The sequence below is a fragment of the Xenopus tropicalis genome, chromosome 6, assembly GCF_000004195.4.
Source record: "Xenopus tropicalis strain Nigerian chromosome 6, UCB_Xtro_10.0, whole genome shotgun sequence".
Classification (NCBI taxonomy): Eukaryota; Metazoa; Chordata; class Amphibia; order Anura; family Pipidae; genus Xenopus; species Xenopus tropicalis.
The window spans coordinates 14,272,607-14,294,988 of NC_030682.2; the positions used below are offsets into that span (position 1 = coordinate 14,272,607).

A 22,382-nucleotide genomic window follows, 5' to 3' on the forward strand; every position below is an offset into this window, starting at 1 on the left:
CGGCTCCCATGCTCATACAAAAGTCCTCAGTTCCCGCAATATCAGGCTTTTTACATCACATATTACATCACCTGACCTGCCCTGCAATGACGTCACAAAAGAAGCGGGCGTGACGGGTGCCCGCCTATAAATTCCCAAGCCAGAACTGGAAAGCCGGCAGTGTTAGGTCTCGGGCACAGGACCCACTCCACCCAAACCCGCCTGCAACCCACAGGTGACATGCCAAGGTTGGATGGAACCCCACCCGACTTGTGGGTATCAGGCAGGCCCGCACATCACTAGTAGGAAGGTCTGAACTGGGATTGATAATAAGCCCTGGCATTCCCAGTACCCAGAGGCACAAACAGCCCCCCAGCCCAATAAATAGTGACTGTCTATGGCACCTTACAGCCCCCCTGGCATTCCCAGTACCCAGAGGCACAAACAGCCCCCCACCCCAGCCCAATAAATAGTGACTGTCTATGGCACCTTACAGCCCCCCTGGCATTCCCAGTACCCAGAGGCACAAACAGCCCCCCAGCCCAATAAATAGTGACTGTCTATGGCACCTTACAGCCCCCCTGGCATTCCCAGTACCCAGAGGCACAAACAGCCCCCCCCCAGCCCAATAAACAGTGGCTGTCTATGGCATCTTACAGCAGCCCCTCTGGCATTTGCCAGAACCCACAGATTGCCAGTCCGGGCCTGGCAGGGGAGGGCAGGTTGGGATCAGGTCTGGGTAACCGGAGCCCACCAGGTTTTTTCCCGGTGTCCCGACGGCCCACTCTCACTTAGCCACATCCCTTAGAGTGTAAGCCTTGGGGGTAGAGCCCTCATTACCTACTGTATCAGTTTGTCAATTGTTATGTTCTGTTAAGTACTGAAAATCATAGCCCGTTATAAACATAATCATTTTATGCAACTTAGTAAATATTGAAATACCAGTTCTTTCATGGCTTTCTCCTAAAACCAACAAAGAGGAGTTTGGCAGGAACCTCGCCGCTCTTATCATTTCCTTAGTAAATTTTTTATAGGCAAAGGAGAAGCCAAGCGGGCAGTGTTTGTACAGCCAATTAGCTGCCTCCTTATTAACATGCAGGAGCCTGGTTGTGTGGCTTAACCTGCCTAATAATACAGAGAAATTAGAAGGGACCTGTCAAGTTTCAGCCATGGAAATGTGCTGCCAGGAACATCGTTTGGATGGGAGAAGCGAGACAGGGGAATAGAGGGAATGTGAAATGAGGAGACACTGAGGGAATTTGGGAGGAAGAGGGGCTGCTACTTAATATGGGGAAACATTTGCAAATAAAGGAATTGGCTCTACCTGCAGCGCTTGTTGTACAATTACTAGTAGTCTAGTGCCCTCTAGTGGCGCTGAATCAGTCCGACCCTTTCAGGCAATAGCAGACAATAGAACTGCCTACTTGCACGCACTACTACACACACAGTCCTATGGGGATCACATTATAAAGCTCCACATTTATAGTGGCAAGTGAACTCTATACGGACACAGTTAAAGCAATGGCACCAGCAGAGCAAGGGTGCTACAGTAAAGCATTATCTAATTGTTGGCCAATCTGCAGCAATTCAGCTGTATTAGTACTACCAGCATTCTCTACAGAGTCTAAGGCTAATTGTTATGGGAACATTAAAACTGGCCACCCATTGCAACCAATATGGCTAACCTTAGGATTAATGCCAATCTATACAAACAAGTGTGTTGGATGAGCAATTGTATGGTTCTCATCAGTCAGAATGGCAAACCAGGTTGAAGAATGACTCCCATTGGGCCATTTATTGGGTCTTTGGCCAACCCAGAACACCACAAGAGTATCCTTCCACACAGTAATATGTTTGACCAGCCTGAGCAAAGACCTGTTGGATCAATGTGCTATTTGATTTTCTACTTGGGAGGGCAAATTACCCATTGCCTGTGAGCCAGTTGTACAGCACACTTTTCACTTTGTGTGAATTCTGAATAAAGGAAATGTAAATCCTCAAAAAAGTAAATAGAACATTTCTAAGTGCGCTCTTCTGAGTTTATATAAATTTGTATACTAGTTTTCAAGATAATACTAGTTCTCACACTGCTAAAATAATACATTTGAAACAAGAGCGCCATCTGCTGTTCAATTTGTGCAACTGGACACAGTCAGTAGAAAAGAAGAGGAAAGTCTTGGGATGTTGCCCTGTTTAAACCCATCGGGGAAAGATTCAGTGACTCTTTCCTGCTCACTGACTTTCTTTACTGTTCTTTCAAATGCACTATGTTAGTAGAGTAAAAACTGCTAATATCTTGAATAGTAGAAAAAAAATGTCAAATAATTTTACATGAATTGCGGGTTAACATTTCCTCTAGGGCAGGGGTGGGCAAACTACGGCCCGCGGGCCACATCCGGGCCCTTGGCCTTTTTTTTTTTTTGTAACTTATATTTTTTATTTTTCCAATAACAAAAGCAAGGGCAAAGACATACAGAGTTATATGATACAAAGGTACATTGGTTGTCATGAGATTTTGAGTTAGTATAGCTGTTGTTCCAATGATAAGTCTTAATCGTTTTGTCTGCCTTTCCCTGCAAAAAGATATCCAACAATAGGGTAGGTTCAAAGGGAGGGGTAGAAAAGGAAAGGTTATGGCTAAGGGTGGGCCCTTGGCCTTTTTAATCCAGCCCGCTCACTGAGGGGGGGGTGATGGAGGATGCTGGGGGAGAGCTGGTGGCAGGATGCTGGGGGATGCTGGGGAATGGAGCTTTAGGATGCTGGGGGGGGAGCTGGAGGATGCGGAGGAGTGGAGCTGGAGGATGCTGGGAGTGGAGCTGGAGGATGCTGGGGAGTGGAGCTGGAGGATGCTGGGGAGTGGAGCTGGAGGATGCTGGGGAGTGGAGCTGGAGGATGCTGGGGAGTGGAGCTGGAGGATGCTGGGGAGTGGAGCTGGAAGATGCTGGGGAGTGGAGCTAGAGGATGCTGGGTGGGATGCTGGCCCCGTGATTTCTGATGGCAGCCCTGGGTGTAATGTTGGCCCGTCTGTGAATCAATGTGGCCCCTGAGCCAAAAAGTTTGCCCACCCCTGCGCTAGGGATTCTCAGCCAACCCCTGCTGTTCTGCCATCAGGCAAATTTCACATCCGACGTGTTTACAATGGAACTTACTGATTTTATACCCCAGCCTTTCAGCGTGAATCCTCTTGGCCATAAACTGTCCCTCGACCAATGCCCGGATCTCCACATCCTTCGGGAATTCTGAAACCTAACAGCAGAAATGTCATTTTTAACTGCATTTTCTTTCAGATGTTCTTCAGCATCTTTTCTGTGACTGCCATAATTGTTTTGAAAGTGACCAGCAGGTGGTGCTGTAACAAAATGCATTTATAGTAACTGTACTTTTAACCCTTAATGTCTTGGAATAAAAAATAAAAAAATGAATGTAAATTGCAAAAGTTCTCATCAATTTTACCTCAACTTATTTTAAAGGTTTACTTATCCTTTACTACGAGAGGTAAGATACAATCAAGGACAGCCCTGGCCAGAGCTGTGATACAATGCAATGGTAGGTATGTACCTTACCTTTCGGCTGTCAGCATTGAACCTGTGGACACCTACAGCTTGCGGGGTGATTTCCATAGCTTCAAAATAAAAGCCTGGTTGCAAAAAAAAAAAAAAAAACAAATGTAAAAAAAAAAGGAAAATCTGCAAACCCGATATTAAAGGGGTGGTTCACCTTTAAGTTAACTTTTATTATGTTATAGATTGGACAACATTATTGTTATTGTTACTTTTTTTATAAGTTATTTTACAATTCATTTCCTTACCTATTTCTATATAATCTCTTATTCAAACAACTCCCTGATTGCTAAGGTCATTTGGACCCTAGCAACCACATAACTGTTGAAACTCCAAACTAGAAAACCACTGATCTCACAAATTTAAATGCAGGTATGGGACTTCTTATCCAGAATGCTCGGGACCTGGGGCTTTCCAGATAAGGCATCTTTCCATAATTTGGATCTCCATATCTTAAGTCTACTAAAAAATCATTTAACCATTAAATAAACCCAATAGGATTATTCTGCCCCCAATAAGGGGTAATTATATCTTAGTTGGGATCAAGTACAGGTACTGTTTTATTATTACAGAGAAAAGGGAATCATTTAACCATTAAATAAACCCAATAGGGCTGTTCTGCCCCCAATAAGGGGTAATTATATCTTAGTTGGGATCAAGTACAGGTACTGTTTTATTATTACAGAGAAAAGGGAATCATTTAACCATTAAATAAACCCAATAGGACTGTTCTGCCCCAATAAGGGGTAATTATATCTTAGTTGGGATCAAGTACAGGTACTGTTTTATTATTGCAGAGAAAAGGGAATCATTTAACCATTAAATAAACCCAATAGGGCTGTTCTGCCCCCAATAAGGGGTAATTATATCTTAGTTGGGATCAAGTACAGGTACTGTTTTATTATTACAGAGAAAAGGGAATAATTTAACCATTAAATAACCCCAATAGGGCTGTTCTGCCCCCAATAAGGGGTAATTATATCTTAGTTGGGATCAAGTACAGGTACTGTTTTATTATTACAGAAAAAAAGGAAATATTTTTTAAAAATGTGAATTGAGTCTATGGGAGACGGCCTTTTCATAATTCTTAACTTTCTGGATAAGGGGTTTCTGGATAATGGGTCCCATACCTGTAATTAAAAAAAACTACAAATGATAAAAAACGAAGACCAATTGCAAATTGACAGAATATTATGCTCTACATCATACTTAAAGTTAACTCAAAGATGAATAACCCAATAATGACAGACATTTTGCTCCAGTGTACCCAGCATATATATATATATGTGTATATACATTGCAGGACAAGATGTAGGTAATACCCCCCCAATATTGGGACTCTGGCTTTGCTAGGGGTCCCGCTTACCCCTTTCCATGTGCACTCACCGACATTGCCGCTGTTCCCAGGCGGAGTGGAGGCGAGTGCTTGAGAAAATATTTCCCAGGAGCCCGACGCACACTCGTCTCTAATCCTCTCTCTCATCAGGGAGCCATTTTTAAAACTGAAAGGAGCGAGAGAGACCATTAAGGGAACATAGAACATTTTTATCACACAACTCTTTCATTCTGAAATGGAATATTAACCTTTCTGAGCCTCCAAATCAAACCAACTCCTAGAATTGCATCTGGCTCCCGGGGAAAATAAATACCGTGGCTGTAGCCGAGATATTGTGATTGTTACAGGGGAATGGCAGGGCCGACTGGGAATGGCCCAATAATGGCCTGAGAGGGGAGAGACAGTCAGCTCAGGAGCAGCCATTCACTCTACAGGCAATTTATGGCTCTGCGTCTTTGTAGCTGTAAATCACCTTTACTGGTTGCAGTTTCCAACTACTTCTATGATACCCTCGTCTCTTTCCAACAGAGAATCAGAAAAGAATGAAATCAAAATAAAAAAAGTAATAAAATAGGTCATTTGTGTAAGGGAATAAAGACCTACTGTCAATTTTAAGGATATTAGAAATGACTGGGGGTTTCCGGGAACTCTGAGTATCACTCATGTGGAATACTGTACCCCCTACTGTAAATGATAAGGATATTAGCAGTCACTGAGGGGTTCTGTGCCCATATAAAGGCACAAGGCTGCAGGCTGAGTTATACAGGGAACTCTGAGTATCACTCATGTATTATAAGGGATAATGTACCCCCTACTGTAAATGATAAGGATATTAGCAGTCACTGAGGGGTTCTGTGCCCATATAAAGGCACAAGGCTGCAGGCTGAGTTATACAGGGAACTCTGAGTATCACTCATGTATTATAAGGGATAATGTACCCCCTACTGTAAATGATAAGGATATTAGCAGTCACTGAGGGGTTCTGTGCCCATATAAAGGCACAAGGCTGCAGGCTGAGTTATACAGGGAACTCTGAGTATCACTTGTGTATTATAAGGGATAATGTACCCCCTACTGTAAATGATAAGGATATTAGCAGTCACTGAGGGGTTCTGTGCCCATATAAAGGCACAAGGCTGCAGGCTGAGTTATACAGGGAACTCTGAGTATCACTCATGTATTATAAGGGATAATGTACCCCCTACTGTAAATGATAAGGATATTAGCAGTCACTGAGGGGTTCTGTGCCCATATAAAGGCACAAGGCTGCAGGCTGAGTTATACAGGGAACTCTGAGTATCACTTGTGTATTATAAGGGATAATGTACCCCCTACTGTAAATGATAAGGATATTAGCAGTCACTGAGGGGTTCTGTGCCCATATAAAGGCACAAGGCTGCAGGCTGAGTTATACAGGGAACTCTGAGTATCACTCATGTATTATAAGGGATAATGTACCCCCTACTGTAAATGATAAGGATATTAGCAGTCACTGAGGGGTTCTGTGCCCATATAAAGGCACAAGGCTGCAGGCTGAGTTATACAGGGAACTCTGAGTATCACTTGTGTATTATAAGGGATAATGTACCCCCTACTGTAAATGATAAGGATATTAGCAGTCACTGAGGGGTTCTGTGCCCATATAAAGGCACAAGGCTGGATTCTGTGCCGCCCCGCTTACCATAGCAGTGCCATGTAGTCTTGGTGCTGAACTGGATTGCAGAAGATGTGCCCTTCCAATGCAGGGGTAGGATCCTGGATCCAGAGGAAGAGAGTATCGCTCGTGCCAAGACTGACCTGGCAAAACAAAACAGAAGTATGGATTTGGCCTGGACTTGTTTTTAGCAGCTATTGCAGAGCAAGATGGCCGACCGTAGGACAAGATAGTGGCAGTAAAACTGTATGTATGTTGCTCAGCAATGGTCGATAGGGTACTCCCCAGTATGGCTACAGGAAGAGAAGCAGATGGGTAAATGCAAGGGCAGGTATGGGTCGGCTCATCTGCCTCCCTTCCCACCTTCGGATGGTGTCACATGTGGTTTTACTATAATGCCCCTTCCAATAGCTGGTCCCAGTGCAATATCTAGTGCAGGAGTTGGTCCATTCAATTTAACCTTCACAGCTCTTCAGCTCTTGTTTAAGTACAACTCCCTGCACCCTGCAACAGCCAAAGTTTGCCAGCTGGTGCTGGGAGTTGTTGTTCAACAGTCCTGGGGCGAAATGTTTCTACTTAAATCAAATACTGAGGCCTCCATCTTGTTTGCCTGCATTCAGGCAGCCAAAGGGTTAAAGGTTTTGGTACAGCGCCAGACACCAGCACGCCGCTCAGCCTCCCGGTCCTTGTACGGGGAAATATATAAATAATATGATATATTAGTTTCCCTCAATCTCTGGCAAAGGTCAAGTTTGCATTAAAAGTCTGTCATAATAAGCCTCATTAAAAAAAATAATCCACGTAACCTTTTGCGATCCCAAAAGCTAATATGTGCTTTTCTACAAAGAGGGGGCGGGTCCAACCATAAAAATACATGTAAAACCGAGACGCGCGGGAGAAAAACAACTTCACAAGAGACAAGCTGTAAACAAGTAGAACACAGTGGGGGGGTCCCGTTTACAGGGGTTCCAATGTGAGTAGTCTCAGGGCTATTATGCTAACCCTGGGGCTAAACTGCACTAGTCTAGTTACCTATAGCAACCAGTCTTACTTCTATGGGCGGGCCAAGCCGACTGAGCAATGAAAAGTGGCGGGGGCTGACTAGGGTTAGGAAGGAGTGGTATCTGCCTGGTGCCCCCCCCCCCCCTCGTTGCACCCCAGATAGGTGCCTCTTTTGTCTACCCCTAGTTTTGGCCCTGATTGGTTGTTGTGGATAACTGCACTGCTTAGGTTTGATGGGGTTGTTCACCTTTGGGTTAACTTTTAGTATGATGTAGAGAGTGCTATACTGAGGCAATTTGCAATTGGTCTACATTTTTTATTATTGGTAGTTTTTTCATTATTTTACTTTTTGTCCCGCAGCTCTCCAGTTTGCAATTTCAGCCGTTTTCTGGTTGCTAAGGACCAATTTACCTTAGTAACCAGGGAGTGGTTTGGGAGAGTGAATGATATATGAATGGAAGAGGGGCTGAATAGAAAGATAAGCAATAAAAAGTAGCAATAACAATAAAATTGGAGTCTCATAGAGCAATAGGTTTTTAGCTGCCAGGGTCAGTGAAGAGAGTCAGAAAAAAAAGGCAAATAATTGAAAAACTATAAAAGATTAAAAAAATGACCAGTTGGAAAGTTGCTTAGAACTGGCCATTCCATTACATATTAAAAGCTAATGTAAAGGTGAACCACCCCTTTAATACCCATGTTATTAAATCAACCCCCATCAGAGCCAGAACTAGGGGTAGGCAGCGGAGGCACGGTGGGGAAGGGGGGGGGGGGGAGTTCTCTAGGACCCTGATCTGTGCTGCCCTCTCTTACTCCATCCCTATACATCCAGAAACAGGAGTGAGCAGGCAGGGGGGATAGGGGTGAAAGAAGGGGGCTTGCCTTGGGTGCCCTTAGTCTTGGCCTGGCACTAATGCCCAAGATTGCTAAAGAAACAGTGTGTACGTCATACTGATCCCCAACCAGTGGCTCGGGGGCAACATGTTGCTCCCCAACCCCTTGGGTGTTGCTCTCAGTGCCCCCAAACCAGGGAGTTATTTTTGAATTACTGACTTGGGGGCAAGTTTTGGTTGAATAAAAACAAGATTTCCTACCAAATAAAGCCCCCTGTAAGCTGATTGGCTATTAGGGGCCTCTATGCACCCTATCACAGCCCTTATTTGGCTCCTCCATGAACTTTTATGGTGCTTGTGTTGCTCTCCAAGTCTTTTTACATCTGACTGTGGCTCCCGAGTAAGAAAGGTTGGGGACAGATGTCATACTGTGTGTGTGTAAACAACTATATGGCATATTTAATTAATTTTAAACAAAAAAAAAAATATACGGTGCCAATGAAAGTGTAAACCCTCAAAACAAATTGCAGTAAAATTGCTCAGAAATTTGGGCTGAAAATTACATTAGTGAGAAGAAGAAAGGCTGTTTGCTCAAGAAATGAACCCCTAAGAGTTGAGCGCCAACTCTTAAGGGTTAATTTTGGAAGCACTTCACGGATTAGATAGAGGAAGGCAGCTCGGAGACACATAAACAAAAAATCTTTGGTTTTTTTGGGGGGGTTTTTTGGTTTTTTTGGGGGGTTTTTTGTTTGTTTTTTGTTTTTTTTCTCACTGGTCTTCTAACAGTAGTAAATTCACTTTGACACTTTTAGAGCACGGATAAGGATTGCACACATGCTCAAGAAATGAAGTTAGTGAGTTGGGAAGAGGCATCTGATGTTTCTCTAGTCAGTTCTAAGCAGAGCAACTTCACAAGTCTTTCCTCCTCCGCCTAATGTCATTTTCCATTATCGGTGTCCATTTGGCCGAAATTAATAGCAATTTGTATAAAATTGATTATATTAACTGTGTAAGAACTGCTGATATCGTAAAAGAGGGGAAAATAGTGTAAATAGCAGAAGTGCTTAGGAGAGGATCACTCTGGGTTCAAGGGTTTACACTTTAAAAATCAGACAGGGGCTGGTGGAAATGTAGAAAAGTAGAAAAGTTGAACCTACCGCTATATCACCTTGCTGCAGCCTCATTCCCGCTAATGAAGCTGGGGACATAAAAAGATCATGTTAAAGTGAGAATATATCACAATTTTGTTTTATTGGTCACATTCCAACTAGGTTTCCTCCAGACTCCTTCAGGTATAATACCCCAGAAAGCAGAGCAGAACAAATACAGTGCCAGTTCCATGTATAATACCCCAGAACACACAGCAGGATAAATACAGTGCCAATTCCATGTATAATACCCCAGAACCCACAGCAGGATAAATACAGTGCCAATTCCATGTATAATACCCCAGAACCCACAGCAGGATAAATACAGTGCCAATTCCATGTATAATACCCCAGAACCCACAGCCGGATAAATACAGTGCCAATTCCATGTATAATACCCCAGAACCCACAGCAGGATAAATACAGTGCCAATTCCATGTATAATACCCCAGAACCCACAGCAGGATAAATACAGTGCCAATTCCATGTATAATACCCCAGAACCCACAGCAGGATAAATACAGTGCCAATTCCATGTATAATACCCCAGAACCCACAGCAGGATAAATACAGTGCCAATTCCGTGTATAATTCCCCAGATCCCACAGCGGGATAAATACAGTGCCAATTCCATGTATAATACCCCAGAACACATGGCAGGATAAATACAGTGCCAATTCCATGTATAATACCCCAGAACCCACAGCGGGATAAATACAGTGCCAATTCCATGTATAATACCCCAGAACCTACAGCAGGATAAATACAGTGCCAATTCCATGTATAATACCCCAGAACCCACAGCAGGATAAATACAGTGCCAATTCCATGTATAATACCCCAGAACCCACAGCAGGATAAATACAGTGCCAATTCCATGTATAATACCCCACATCCCACAGCAGGATAAATACAGTGCCAATTCCATGTATAATACCCCAGAACACATGGCAGGATAAATACAGTGCCAATTCCATGTATAATACCCCAGAACCCACAGCAGGATAAATGCAGTGCCAATTCCATGTATAATACCCCAGAACCCACAGCAGGATAAATACAGTGCCAATTCCATGTATAATACCCCAGAACCCACAGCAGGATAAATACAGTGCCAATTCCATGTATAATACCCCAGATCCCACAGCGGGATAAATACAGTGCCAATTCCATGTATAATACCCCAGAACACATGGCAGGATAAATACAGTGCCGATCCCATGTATAATAACCCCAGAACCCACAGCAGGATAAATACAGTGCCAATTCCATGTATAATACCCCAGAACCCACAGCAGGATAAATGCAGTGCCAATTCCATGTATAATACCCCAGAACCCACAGCAGGATAAATACAGTGCCAATTCCATGTATAATACCCCAGAACCCACAGCAGGATAAATACAGTGCCAATTCCATGTATAATACCCCAGATCCCACAGCGGGATAAATACAGTGCCAATTCCATGTATAATACCCCAGAACACATGGCAGGATAAATACAGTGCCAATTCCATGTATAATACCCCAGAACCCACAGCAGGATAAATACAGTGCCAATTCCATGTATAATACCCCAGAAAGCACAGCAAGATAAATACAGTGCCAGTTCTATGTATAATACCCCAGAAAGCACAGCAAGATAAATACAGTGCCAATTCCATGTATAATACCCCAGAAAGCACGGCAGGATAAATACAGTGTCAGTTCCATGTATAATACCCCAGAAAGCACAGCAAGATAAATACAGTGCCAATTCCATGTATAATACCCCAGAAAGCACAGCAAGATAAATACAGTGCCAATTCCATGTATAATACCCCAGAAAGCACGGCAGGATAAATACAGTGCCAATTCCATGTATAATACCCCAGAAAGCACAGCAGGATAAATACAGTGCCAATTCCATGTATAATACCCCAGAACCCACAGCAGGATAAATACAGTGCCAATTCCATGTATAATACCCCAGAACCTACAGCAGGATAAATACAGTGCCAATTCCATGTATAATACCCAGAACCCACAGCAGGATAAATACAGTGCCAATTCCATGTATAATACCCCAGAACCCACAGCGGGATAAATACAGTGCCAATTCCATGTATAATACCCCAGAACCCACAGCGGGATAAATACAGTGCCAATTCCATGTATAATACCCAGAACCCACAGCAGGATAAATACAGTGCCAATTCCATGTATAATACCCCAGAACCCACAGCAGGATAAATACAGTGCCAATTCCATGTATAATACCCAGAACCCACAGCAGGATAAATACAGTGCCAATTCCATGTATAATACCCCAGAAAGCACGGCAGGATAAATACAGTGTCAGTTCCATGTATAATACCCTAAAAAATGCTCAATCCCATCCTGCTCACATTAGTCTGATGCTGAAAACTAAATAGGATTGAAAACGAATGAATCCAGAACCGGGAAATCATAACCGTTAGCTGGGGGAGATGTAAATAGCAATTACCCTGTTAAATATGATCTCAAATCTCAAACACTCGCTAATTAAACTCCTACTGATCAGCGCAGATTTTATCTGACTGTCAGAATCATTAGCAGCACATTTGGTACATTCCATCTCCTCACCTGGGTTATCCCCAGTAAATGCCACGATTCTACACTCACGGCTGAATCCATAGCGATCGGCATAATACGGGGAAACTGACCCCTGCGGGAGGAAAGGATGGGGAACAGAATAAGATATTTGCCTGCTGTTCTAAAATATTCCTGCTGAATTGTGCTTAGTACAGGGGAATCCCTATGTGCCATAGTTTTATGGTATCTCTCTGTACAGGCTATGAGCAAACTTAGGGGGCTGTTCCTGCTGAATTGTGCTTAGTACAGGGGAATCCCTATGCTGCCTTAGTTTATGGTATCTCTCTGTACAGGCTATGAGCAAACTTAGGGGGCTGTTCCTGCTGAATTGTGCTTAGTACAGGGGAATCCCTATGCTGCCATAGTTTTATGGTATCTCTCTGTACAGACTATGGGCAAACTTAGGGGGCTGTTCCTGCTGAATTGTGCTTAGTACAGGGGAATCCCTGTGCTGCCATATGCCATAGTTTTATGGTATCTCTCTGTACAGGCTATGAGCAAACTTAGGGGGCTGTTCCTGCTGAATTGTGCTTAGTACAGGGGAATCCCTATGTGCCATAGTTTATGATATCTCTCTGTACAGGCTATAAGCAAACTTAGGGGGCTGTTCCTGCTGAATTGTGCTTAGTACAGGGGAATCCCTATGCTGCATAGTTTTATGGTATCTCTCTAAAGGCTATTATAGTAAACTTAGGGTTCTAGTCTTGTAGATTGTGTCTGGCTTAGTGCTTGGGTGGTGTATGTGGGTAGGAACTGTGCTGAACACTGCAGCGCCCCCTAGCTGTTAGTAACATGTTGCTCTAATGCCAAAGCCTCCATTAATTAAACTGTGTACAAAACGCTGTAAATAGATTCAAGTTAATTGCAAAACTGAGGAAAGATTTATGAGTTTTCACTGCAGAAAGCAGCTGGTATTTATGGCTACAAGTAGTTATCGGAGCTGTTAGCAGAGACAATTTACAGCACAGACTCCCAACTGTTCAGCGGCCCAGATACACCCTGGCTGCGCTTACAGATCTCTACAAAAGGCTGAGTATGTGAATTTTTCCTAGGCTTATACACTAGCATACAGCATAAACAGATTTCTGGCAATTCTCAATAAATCTACCATATCTGGTACTGATGTCTACTGTTTATTTGGTTGTGCCCCCCACCCCATGCCTGGGCCCTTCCACTTCTGTTTGTCTCTTTCTTGCTGAACTGTAATACAGGGCAATACATTCACTGCCATAGTTTCATGGTATCTCTCTGTACAGGCTATGGGCAAACTTAGGGGCTGTTCCTGCTGAATTGTGCTTAGTACAGGGGAATCCCTATGCTGCCATAGTTTTATGGTATCTCTCTGTACAGGCTATGATTAAACTTAGGGGGCTGCTCCTGCTGAATTGTGCTTAGTACGGGGGAATCCTGTTCACATTTTGCTGACCCTCTATAATTCCTGATAGTGATGCAGCTGCTTTATCTCTATATTACCAGGACTGAGTTGGAGGGGACAACGGACCCCAATCTCTCCTTTAGATTAGGGGCACAGGTATCCAGACAGATCTCCGACCAAGTCTTTTCACTAATGTTCAATAAATTCATTCCAGAACCTACAAAAAGAAAGAGCAAATGTTACCCCAATGTTTCTATATATCTGTAACCTTGTTATGGGCTAAGGGGGCCCAGCCTGAAGGCCAGTTAGGGGGGGATTTGGGGTGAGTGCTTATTTGTGCCCTGGGTACCCCCAGAACTATAGCAGGGTGACTGTTACCCCAATGTTTCTATATATCTGTAACCTTGTTATGGGCTAAGGGGGCCCAGCCTGAAGGCCAGTTAGGGGGGGATTTGGGGTGAGTGCTTATTTGTGCCCTGGGTACCCCTGGAACTATAGCAGGGTGACTGTTACCCCAATGTTTCTATATATCTGTAACCTTGTTATGGGCTAAGGGGGCCCAGCCTGAAGGACAGTTAGGGGGGGATTTGGGGTGAGTGCTTATTTGTGCCCTGGGTACCCCTGGAACTATAGCAGGGTGACTGTTACCCCAATGTTTCTATATATCTGTAACCTTGTTATGGGCTAAGGGGGCCCAGCCTGAAGGCCAGTTAGGGGGGGATTTGGGGTGAGTGCTTATTTGTGCCCTGGGTACCCCTGGAAGTATAGCAGGGTGACTGTTACCCCAATGTTTCTATATATCTGTAACCTTGTTATGGGCTAAGGGGGCCCAGCCTGAAGGCCAGTTAGGGGGGGATTTGGGGTGAGTGCTTATTTGTGCCCTGGGTACCCCTGGAACTATAGCAGGGTGACTGTTACCCCAATGTTTCTATATATCTGTAACCTTGTTATGGGCTAAGGGGGCCCAGCCTGAAGGCCAGTTAGGGGGGGATTTGGGGTGAGTGCTTATTTGTGCCCTGGGTACCCCTGGAACTATAGCAGGGTGACTGTTACCCCAATGTTTCTATATATCTGTAACCTTGTTATGGGCTAAGGGGGCCCAGCCTGAAGGCCAGTTAGGGGGGATTTGGGGTGAGTGCTTATTTGTGCCCTGGGTACCCCTGGAACTATAGCAGGGTGACTGTTACCCCAATGTTTCTATATATCTGTAACCTTGTTATATGCTAAGGGGGCCCAGCCTGAAGGCCAGTTAGGGGGGATTTGGGGTGAGTGCTTATTTGTGCCCTGGGTACCCCTGGAACTATAGCAGGGTGACTGTTACCCCAATGTTTCTATATATCTGTAACCTTGTTATGGGCTAAGGGGGCCCAGCCTGAAGGCCAGTTAGGGGGGGATTTGGGGTGAGTGCTTATTTGTGCCCTGGGTACCCCTGGAACTATAGCAGGGTGGCTGTTACCCCAATGTTTCTATATAGAAGTGATAACAGGGTAATTTGTAAGGGGCAAACGTTGGGGCTGCAGAAATATTTGAAATATATAGAAAAAGGCTTATATTGGCGATGTGGATTCTGTATAGGGGGTAAACGCAGTGCAAGGGATTATACAATTTGTTAGAATTAAGTTTTTTTTTTTTTTTAAATAAATAAAATTGATTGGGAGGCTGTAATGCAGAGAATCATCCTGACGACTTCACAAAGAAGAGGTCAATAAGCGGCGCAGTCAAGGAAGAATAATCCATCTGTGTAATTCATTCTGGTCAATAGCCGCATTGCTCTGGGAGAGGCAAGGATAACAATACCTTACAGAAGCTTTAACTCTCCCCATGGAAACATTCTAATGCCCAGGCTTAGGCTTATGGCACGCAGGGGTTATTCTCCACTGGGGGAGAAATGCCTGATATACCTGCTGATAGGCCTGTCATTAGTTTGTATGGAAACCAGCAGGTTTTAGCCATAACTCATGACAGGCTCGTCGGTTGAGCTTGGGGGCTCCTGTGTCAGCTGATAGACCCCAGTGCCCTGAGTCTTAGGGAAAATATACCCTTTGGGGTTTACCCTCCAGGCAACTAATAGCAGCCATGGGCACTTGTAGCTCTTGTAGCTCAGCACAAAGCTGATGATTTTTCCTGCATTTCCCTTTAGGTTCCGCAGGGTATTGGTCTGAGTAGGGGGTGGGATTTATACTTCCGAGCTCCTCGTGGGCGGGGCTTATCTCAGAAAGGCAGGAGGATTTGCTATCTGAACACAACAGTGCTCTGTGTTTATAGGCAGTAATCACTGCAGCACAACTAGACGTTACTAACAACTGAGGTCTAAGCAAAGACAAGCAGATTGTCATGCTCTGTGAATAGAGAGGGAAGGTTCTGTGCCCCAAAGTTTAACTATTTGAGGTAATAACTGAAATATCCATCCTGTGGCTAATGGCAATCTATATTCATAATAGAACTCGTGGCTGGGCATGCTGGGAGTTGTAGTTCAAGCTGTAACTATTATAACTATGGCCCAGTGACACTATCGCTTGTGGCACTGAGGTGACTGGGCCCCTTTGTCCTTCATGCAGATCTTATTGGAACTAATTAGCTTTAACTAGCAGAGCAAGTAGACAATCCCTTACCGTCGCTGTAATCAATTGGCGCATAATCCCCGAGAAAGAGCGATGCTGCAAAGCTGCTAACTAAAGAAATCCTCTGCAAGAGAAGGGAAATGGATTTTATAATCTCCCCCGGCCAATCACAGGCAATGTGCCAAATGAGTTTGTTTCATCAATGAATAATAATAATAATGAATTAGTAATATAAAATGTTTTGAGCCTTAGGGGAGGGGAAGTGCTATCAGCACCTTCCAGCAGCAAGAGCACCCCCTAGTGGCTGCCAGAAAAGCAATTCCCCATCCCTAATTGGCTCGAATGACATTTGGCCTCTGTTTATCACCAGCTAAGTACTAAACAGCCAATAAAACAATTGTATCGTGAATGGCTCATCTGATATTGGCCGTGTAACGTGAGCTCTAAAGCCACAAGGTCTCAGGGGGCATTCTGGGAACTGTAACTTGTATGGAAAGAGTTGTGATACTTTGCTTGGAGTTGTACGAATGTTACACAAAAATTGCATAGGTTACATAATAATTTACAGCACTTTTTTGATCAACATCATTTTTTTTTCTAGGATAGCAAAGATAGCTAACATAAGGCATCTGAAACAACAGCTCCTCCTACTGTTCAATCTGGCCAACCAGACACAGTCGGTAAAAGGATAAAGTTAGCAAGAAAAAGAAAAATCTTGTGATGTTGCTCTGCTCAGAAAATGAAGTTAGTGAGCCGGGAAAAGGCATCTATGTTTCTCCGGTCAGTTCTAAGCAGAGTGACATCCCAAGACTTTCCTCTTTATTTTCTACGCAGTGCGTCTAGTTGGCCAAAATGAACAGTAGGTGGCGCTGTTGTCTCAAGTGAACTATATGAGCAGTGTAAAAACTATAATCTTTGAAAAATGGAAAAAATAATTAAAGGAGTAGTGGTGCACATAGACTTGGTGGTTGTGCTGGGCTAACTAGCAGCACCCCTAATGAATTCCAGTTGGGAAATACCTTACCGGGTATCTGAGGGGGTTGCTAATTGTAGAGCAAAAATACTGACCTCTGTCTGTAAATAGATCTCTGGTTTCTGGTGAAACATTTTAGCAATCTGATTTCCTGTAAAGCGCTGGAAAATAAAGGCAGAAAGTGTTATAATCCCGACCAAGCAGGTACTGTTTTATTATTACAGGGAAAAGGGAATCATTTAACCATTAAATAAACCCAATAGGGCTGTTCTGCCCCCAATAAGGGGTAATTATATCTTAGTTGGGATCAAGTACAGGTACTGTTTTATTATTACACAGAAAAGGGAATCATTTAACCATTAAATAAACCCAATAGGGCTGTTCTGCCCCCAATAAGGGGTAATTATATCTTAGTTGGGATCAAGTACAGGTACTGTTTTATTATTACAGAGAAAAGGGAATCATTTAACCATTAAATAAACCCAATAGGGCTGTTCTGCCCCAATAAGGGGTAATTATATCTTAGTTGGGATCAAGTACAGGTACTGTTTTATTATTACAGAGAAAAGGGAATCATTTAACCATTAAATAAACCCAATAGGGCTGTTCTGCCCCCAATAAGGGGTAATTATATCTTAGTTGGGATCAAGTACAGGTACTGTTTTATTATTACAGAGAAAAGGGAATCATTTAACCATTAAATAAACCCAATAGGGCTGTTCTGCCCCCAATAAGGGGTAATTATATCTTAGTTGGGATCAAGTACAGGTACTGTTTTATTATTACAGAGAAAAGGGAATCATTTAACCATTAAATAAACCCAATAGGGCTGTTCTGCCCCCAATAAGGGGTAATTATATCTTAGTTGGGATCAAGTACAGGTACTGTTTTATTATTACAGAGAAAAGGGAATCATTTAACCATGAAATAAACCCAATAGGGCTGTTCTGCCCCCAATAAGGGGTAATTATATCTTAGTTGGGATCAAGTACAGGTACTGTTTTATTATTACAGAGAAAAGGGAATCATTTAACCATTAAATAAACCCAATAGGGCTGTTCTGCCCCAATAAGGATTAATTATATCTTAGTTGGGATCAAGTACAGGTACTGTTTTATTATTACAGTGAAAAGGGAATCATTTAACCATTAAATAAACCCAATAGGGCTGTTCTGCCCCAATAAGGGGTAATTATATCTTAGTTGGGATCAAGTACAGGTACAGTTTTATTATTACAGAGAAAAGAGAAATAATTTTTTACATTTTGAATTATTTGACTAAAATGGAGTTTATGGGAGATGGCCTGTAATCCGTAGCCTTCTGGATAATGGATCCCATACCTGTATAACCAATCATTCCATTATCTATTAAAAGGCAAATATGATCAAAACTAAAAAGTGCACATTAATCAACAGTTTACAGTTGTTATCTAATATATATTGTGTTCTTAAATCTGCCCTAGTGTCTTTGAACAGTAGTATAAAATATTGATATCTAGCAAGTAGTCATTTTATGGTCTATACAGAACATTATAGATTGTAAGCTCTTTTGGGCAGGGCCCTCTTCACCTCTTGTATCAGTTATTCATTGCTTTGTATGTAATTATGTATTGTATAAACCCACTTATTGTACAGTGCTGTGGAATATGTTGGAGCTTTATAAATACATGTTGTTAATAATAATAACAACTAATTAGGGTGGTGAGTGACAGATCACTTGCAGTGAACAAGAGCAGTGTCTGGAAGTGACCACTAGAGGGCAGACCTTGATCAGCTTATGTACAAAGAACTAGAATAACATTTTAAAATGTAACCAGTTTGTTTAAAAGGGACTAATAATATATTGTATCTGACAGATCTTAGGACACATTGAGTGCATTTACCAGAGTTTAAAGAGCACATCCTTTTCTTCACACCAGTTTGCCTTACTATACACATTCACATTCAATTTAAGTTCAATGACTGTCAAGTCTCAACTGTGCCCCCCCCCCCCTCCTTTGTCAGAAAGGTTCTACCTCATACGCACGGGATCCGGTGATGTTGGCAAGTTCCTGTGGCCCTCCAACAGCTTCCTCCAGGTGGTGACATTTCGCTGACGTGCTGGAATCCATCCATATTGGACTATCCGCGACAGAAAAACATGCCTGGGGAAATACAGCGCAGGTAGGAAGGGAGAAGCCTGCCAAAATGTTAACCTTTTTTCGTTCTGCAGCTCCCCTTGAGCTGAAACTGCTATCTGGTTGCTAGGGTCCCTCTTGCCATAGCAACCTGCCAGAGGAGCAGTAGAGTGTTTGAAATACAATAATTTACAAGAATAAAGTAGAAAACCCTACCTCTAACAGGCTGTGAAGAGGAAGGTCTGCGTTTAAATGCCGCAGCTGGTCCCTTGCTCCATTTTTCCAGTAGACGCTGCCATGTTGCTGCACCGGAAACGCAAAAGGACAGGTAAAATTGACAGTTACTTTACAGCATGTAGTGTTCCTATTGAGAGGAGAATGCAACTTATTTCTAAGCAAGTATTGTGATCTGTAGAATTTTTCTGCTGAATAAGAATAATACAAGACCACCCAGCTACCTGGGTCATGCTGTAGCTAAGCAACATCTGGCAAAATGACAGTTTGCCCATCACTGCCACCTTAGATAAAAGTTAATCCTCTTTGTACCATAAGGCCGACAGAACATATGAAGCCGAGTGGCCCTTTATAAGTGGAACCAAGGTGGTATTAGGGTTGGCACCGGCCCAGCGGGTAAAACATCAGCTAGGGCCAGAATAACAAATTTACCTGCAATGTAATTGCCGGTAAATTTGTGATACCCCAGCAATCCCTCCCTTCCTTGACCCTCTGCACTGATGGATTACCACTTACTTGGCCAAACCTGCCTATAGCCCGCCCATTTTCCCCACCCCATATGATGCCCTGTCTGCTCCGCCACCTAAAGTCCAGTATAAACATTAAAAAAAGGTGTCACCCCTAGGTGGTAAAAACACCCTATCCTGCCTGTGCTGCCTGGGGGGGATCACTAGGGGGTGCCAGAGACACAAGTTACAGTCATAATCGTTCATAGCAGCTCTCACTGCCACATCTGAACTTACCTGTCCTGAGCCTGATAGAGCTCTGACTTTGCCAAAATTAAATCCAGAGGATTTTAGTCTATCCAATATGATATCCAGTGCCTGAAAAGGTATAGGGGGAAACATGGGTTACAAGCAGCCTGTGGGCCAAATGCCCATAAATTAAATTACATTTTCATTATTTCTTTTTAATTATAAGGCACATGTGATCAACAAAGTTTGTTTAACAAGTGATAATTAGCTTTGTATAAAGCTTCCTCCTGCAGTTGCTTGAGTCTTAGGCTTATGAAAGGAAGAGTTCAATATATATGGATTATTATATAATATTAAATATATATACCTACCTTAACCCACATTAAGACTGGGGATGTGACAGTCAGTTTATCCCTGTGAGTATGAATGCCACCTTGAGTCCTGAAACAAATATCATATTATGAATTCTGCATTGTACTTTCTTTCCTCCAGAGCGGCGCTGTCATTATTCCCTGCCCCAAAACATTTGGATAAAGTGGAATGTTTCCAGGGGGCCTCATCAAAATGGTGTAGAGTCTGCACATAATGGCTAGGGGTTCTAGGTCCCAGGCCTATCCAGCAAAATACCAGCTAAGGCCTTGGCAGGCCTGGACTGGGATTCAAAAAAGACCCTGGCGTTTCAAGTACACAGAGGTCCAAACAGCCCCCCAGCAGCCCAATAAATAGTGAGTGTCTATGGCATCTTACAGCAGCCCCTCTGGCATTTGCCTGAACCCACAGATTGCCAGTCCGGGTCTAAACCTTGGTCAGTATTAGACATTTACTAGCAATATACTTGCACTGTATATTTAGAATCCCCAGTCATTCTAACCCTGGTGTTCCAATGCCCTCTCCCTGCTCCCCCTCTATACCCCAACTCCACCCCTTTTACTTCACAGCTGCACCCCTTCTGGCACCCGTGGCATTTACCCCTTCGGTGGGACAGGTGCCCTTTAATTTGTTTGGAGAGTCACAGTGCGCGCTTACCCAAACTCTGGTAAATCTCTGTCGAATTGGATATTATCTTCAAGAACAACCTGCAGGCCTTCATTAATGGCAATTACCTTTAGCTGCGGAGAAAAGAAGTGTGTGAAAAAATAAAGGCAAAGTAATAAAGGGGAGAAAAGGGGTTTATTAAGTCACGTTAGCATGACCTTTCTGCTGTTACTGGGACATGTCACGTATTAAGTGGTAATCCATCTTATCATTATGTTTGTTTTTTTATTTTTATATAAATTGATATTTGTAAATATTAATTATCACCTATTGCTTTAATACCAGACACCTATAAAGACCATATGCTTTAAATGCATTTTATAGAGCTCTAGGGTTATTGAGCAAACCTTTTCCATTTGAGCCCATGCTCAGGGGCCGTGGGAGATCATTGCACTGGTGAGGGCCCGGCCCCTTAGCACAGTGTTTGAAACTTCTCTGTCCGCAGCCTTTACAATTACCCTTATGCCCACCTATGTTACTGTAAGAAGTCAATGAATTTCAAATGTGGCCAATAGGTGGCAGCAACACTTAAATCTGACCCTAGACAGGAATCCCCGCCTAGGATGTTTCTAGCATGGAGGCGGTTCTAGGCCCCATATAAGGGGCAAATGGGGTTGCCACCTCACCCCTTTAATACTGGGCACATATTGAATCCGCATCCTGCATGGTTAATTAGCAATTATTAGTATTAGCCGCTATTAAAGGGGTGAGGTGGCAACCTTAGAGGCAAAGCTAAGGGAAAAGATTCTTTGCAACGATTAGGAGCTTGGATATTTACCCAGTGTGAACTGAGTTATCTATGGCTGAGGGGCTGTCGATCCAAGGGCCCACCACTTTACCCCTTTTATACCAGCCACATATTGAATCCACATCCTAGATGACTAGTTAGCAATTAACGTAGCTGCATGCTGCAGACTGAGCTGATTTATGTGCAGCCATGCAGCATGCGTCTAAATTATTTGCTAATTAGCCATGGAGCATGTGGATTTAATATATGACATCCCTACTACCACGTAGCTCAATGCCCCTGCATTCGTCATTATCCAATCCATGTGCCTGGGGCGGCAGGGCCAATAAGGATTTCTCCCAGTGTCCCATCAGCCCAGTCAGACCATGTGCATACTAGATGCCAGGAAATAGGCCCTGTGGGTGCAGAATTGCACCTCTAGGTAAAGGTAGCCAACCACTTAGTCCTGTTAAAGCTCACCCCAGAGGTAAGAAGTAGTAAGACTAGTAAGCACAGACAGTTTTGGCCCCTTGAGAACACTAGT

At 43.3% G+C, this 22,382-nt stretch overlaps 1 protein-coding gene across 5 annotated transcripts in view; it reads right to left on the reverse strand.

The window, feature by feature from the left end:
- The window catches only part of xylb (xylulokinase homolog (H. influenzae)), a 74,533-nt gene that overhangs the window by 50,399 nt on the left and 1,752 nt on the right, over positions 1–22,382 (reverse strand). For 4 of the 5 annotated variants that reach the window (XM_002932491.5, XM_018094763.2, XM_031903868.1 and 1 more), the window contains 14 exons: positions 21,103–21,185; positions 20,448–20,517; positions 20,125–20,205; positions 19,364–19,450; positions 19,046–19,174; positions 17,127–17,192; positions 16,110–16,182; positions 13,596–13,714; positions 12,114–12,195; positions 9,519–9,559; positions 6,557–6,672; positions 4,926–5,041; positions 3,543–3,616; positions 3,129–3,225 (listed from right to left, as the gene is read on the reverse strand). In XM_002932491.5, coding sequence (XP_002932537.2) covers positions 3,129–3,225; positions 3,543–3,616; positions 4,926–5,041; positions 6,557–6,672; positions 9,519–9,559; positions 12,114–12,195; positions 13,596–13,714; positions 16,110–16,182; positions 17,127–17,192; positions 19,046–19,174; positions 19,364–19,450; positions 20,125–20,205; positions 20,448–20,517; positions 21,103–21,185 — 1,234 coding nt within the window. Of the gene's footprint in view, positions 1–2,423; positions 2,553–3,128; positions 3,226–3,542; positions 3,617–4,925; positions 5,042–6,556; positions 6,673–9,518; positions 9,560–12,113; positions 12,196–13,595; positions 13,715–16,109; positions 16,183–17,126; positions 17,193–19,045; positions 19,175–19,363; positions 19,451–20,124; positions 20,206–20,447; positions 20,518–21,102; positions 21,186–22,382 lie in introns of those variants that run through there. The other variant, XM_018094764.2, reaches the window with a different exon arrangement.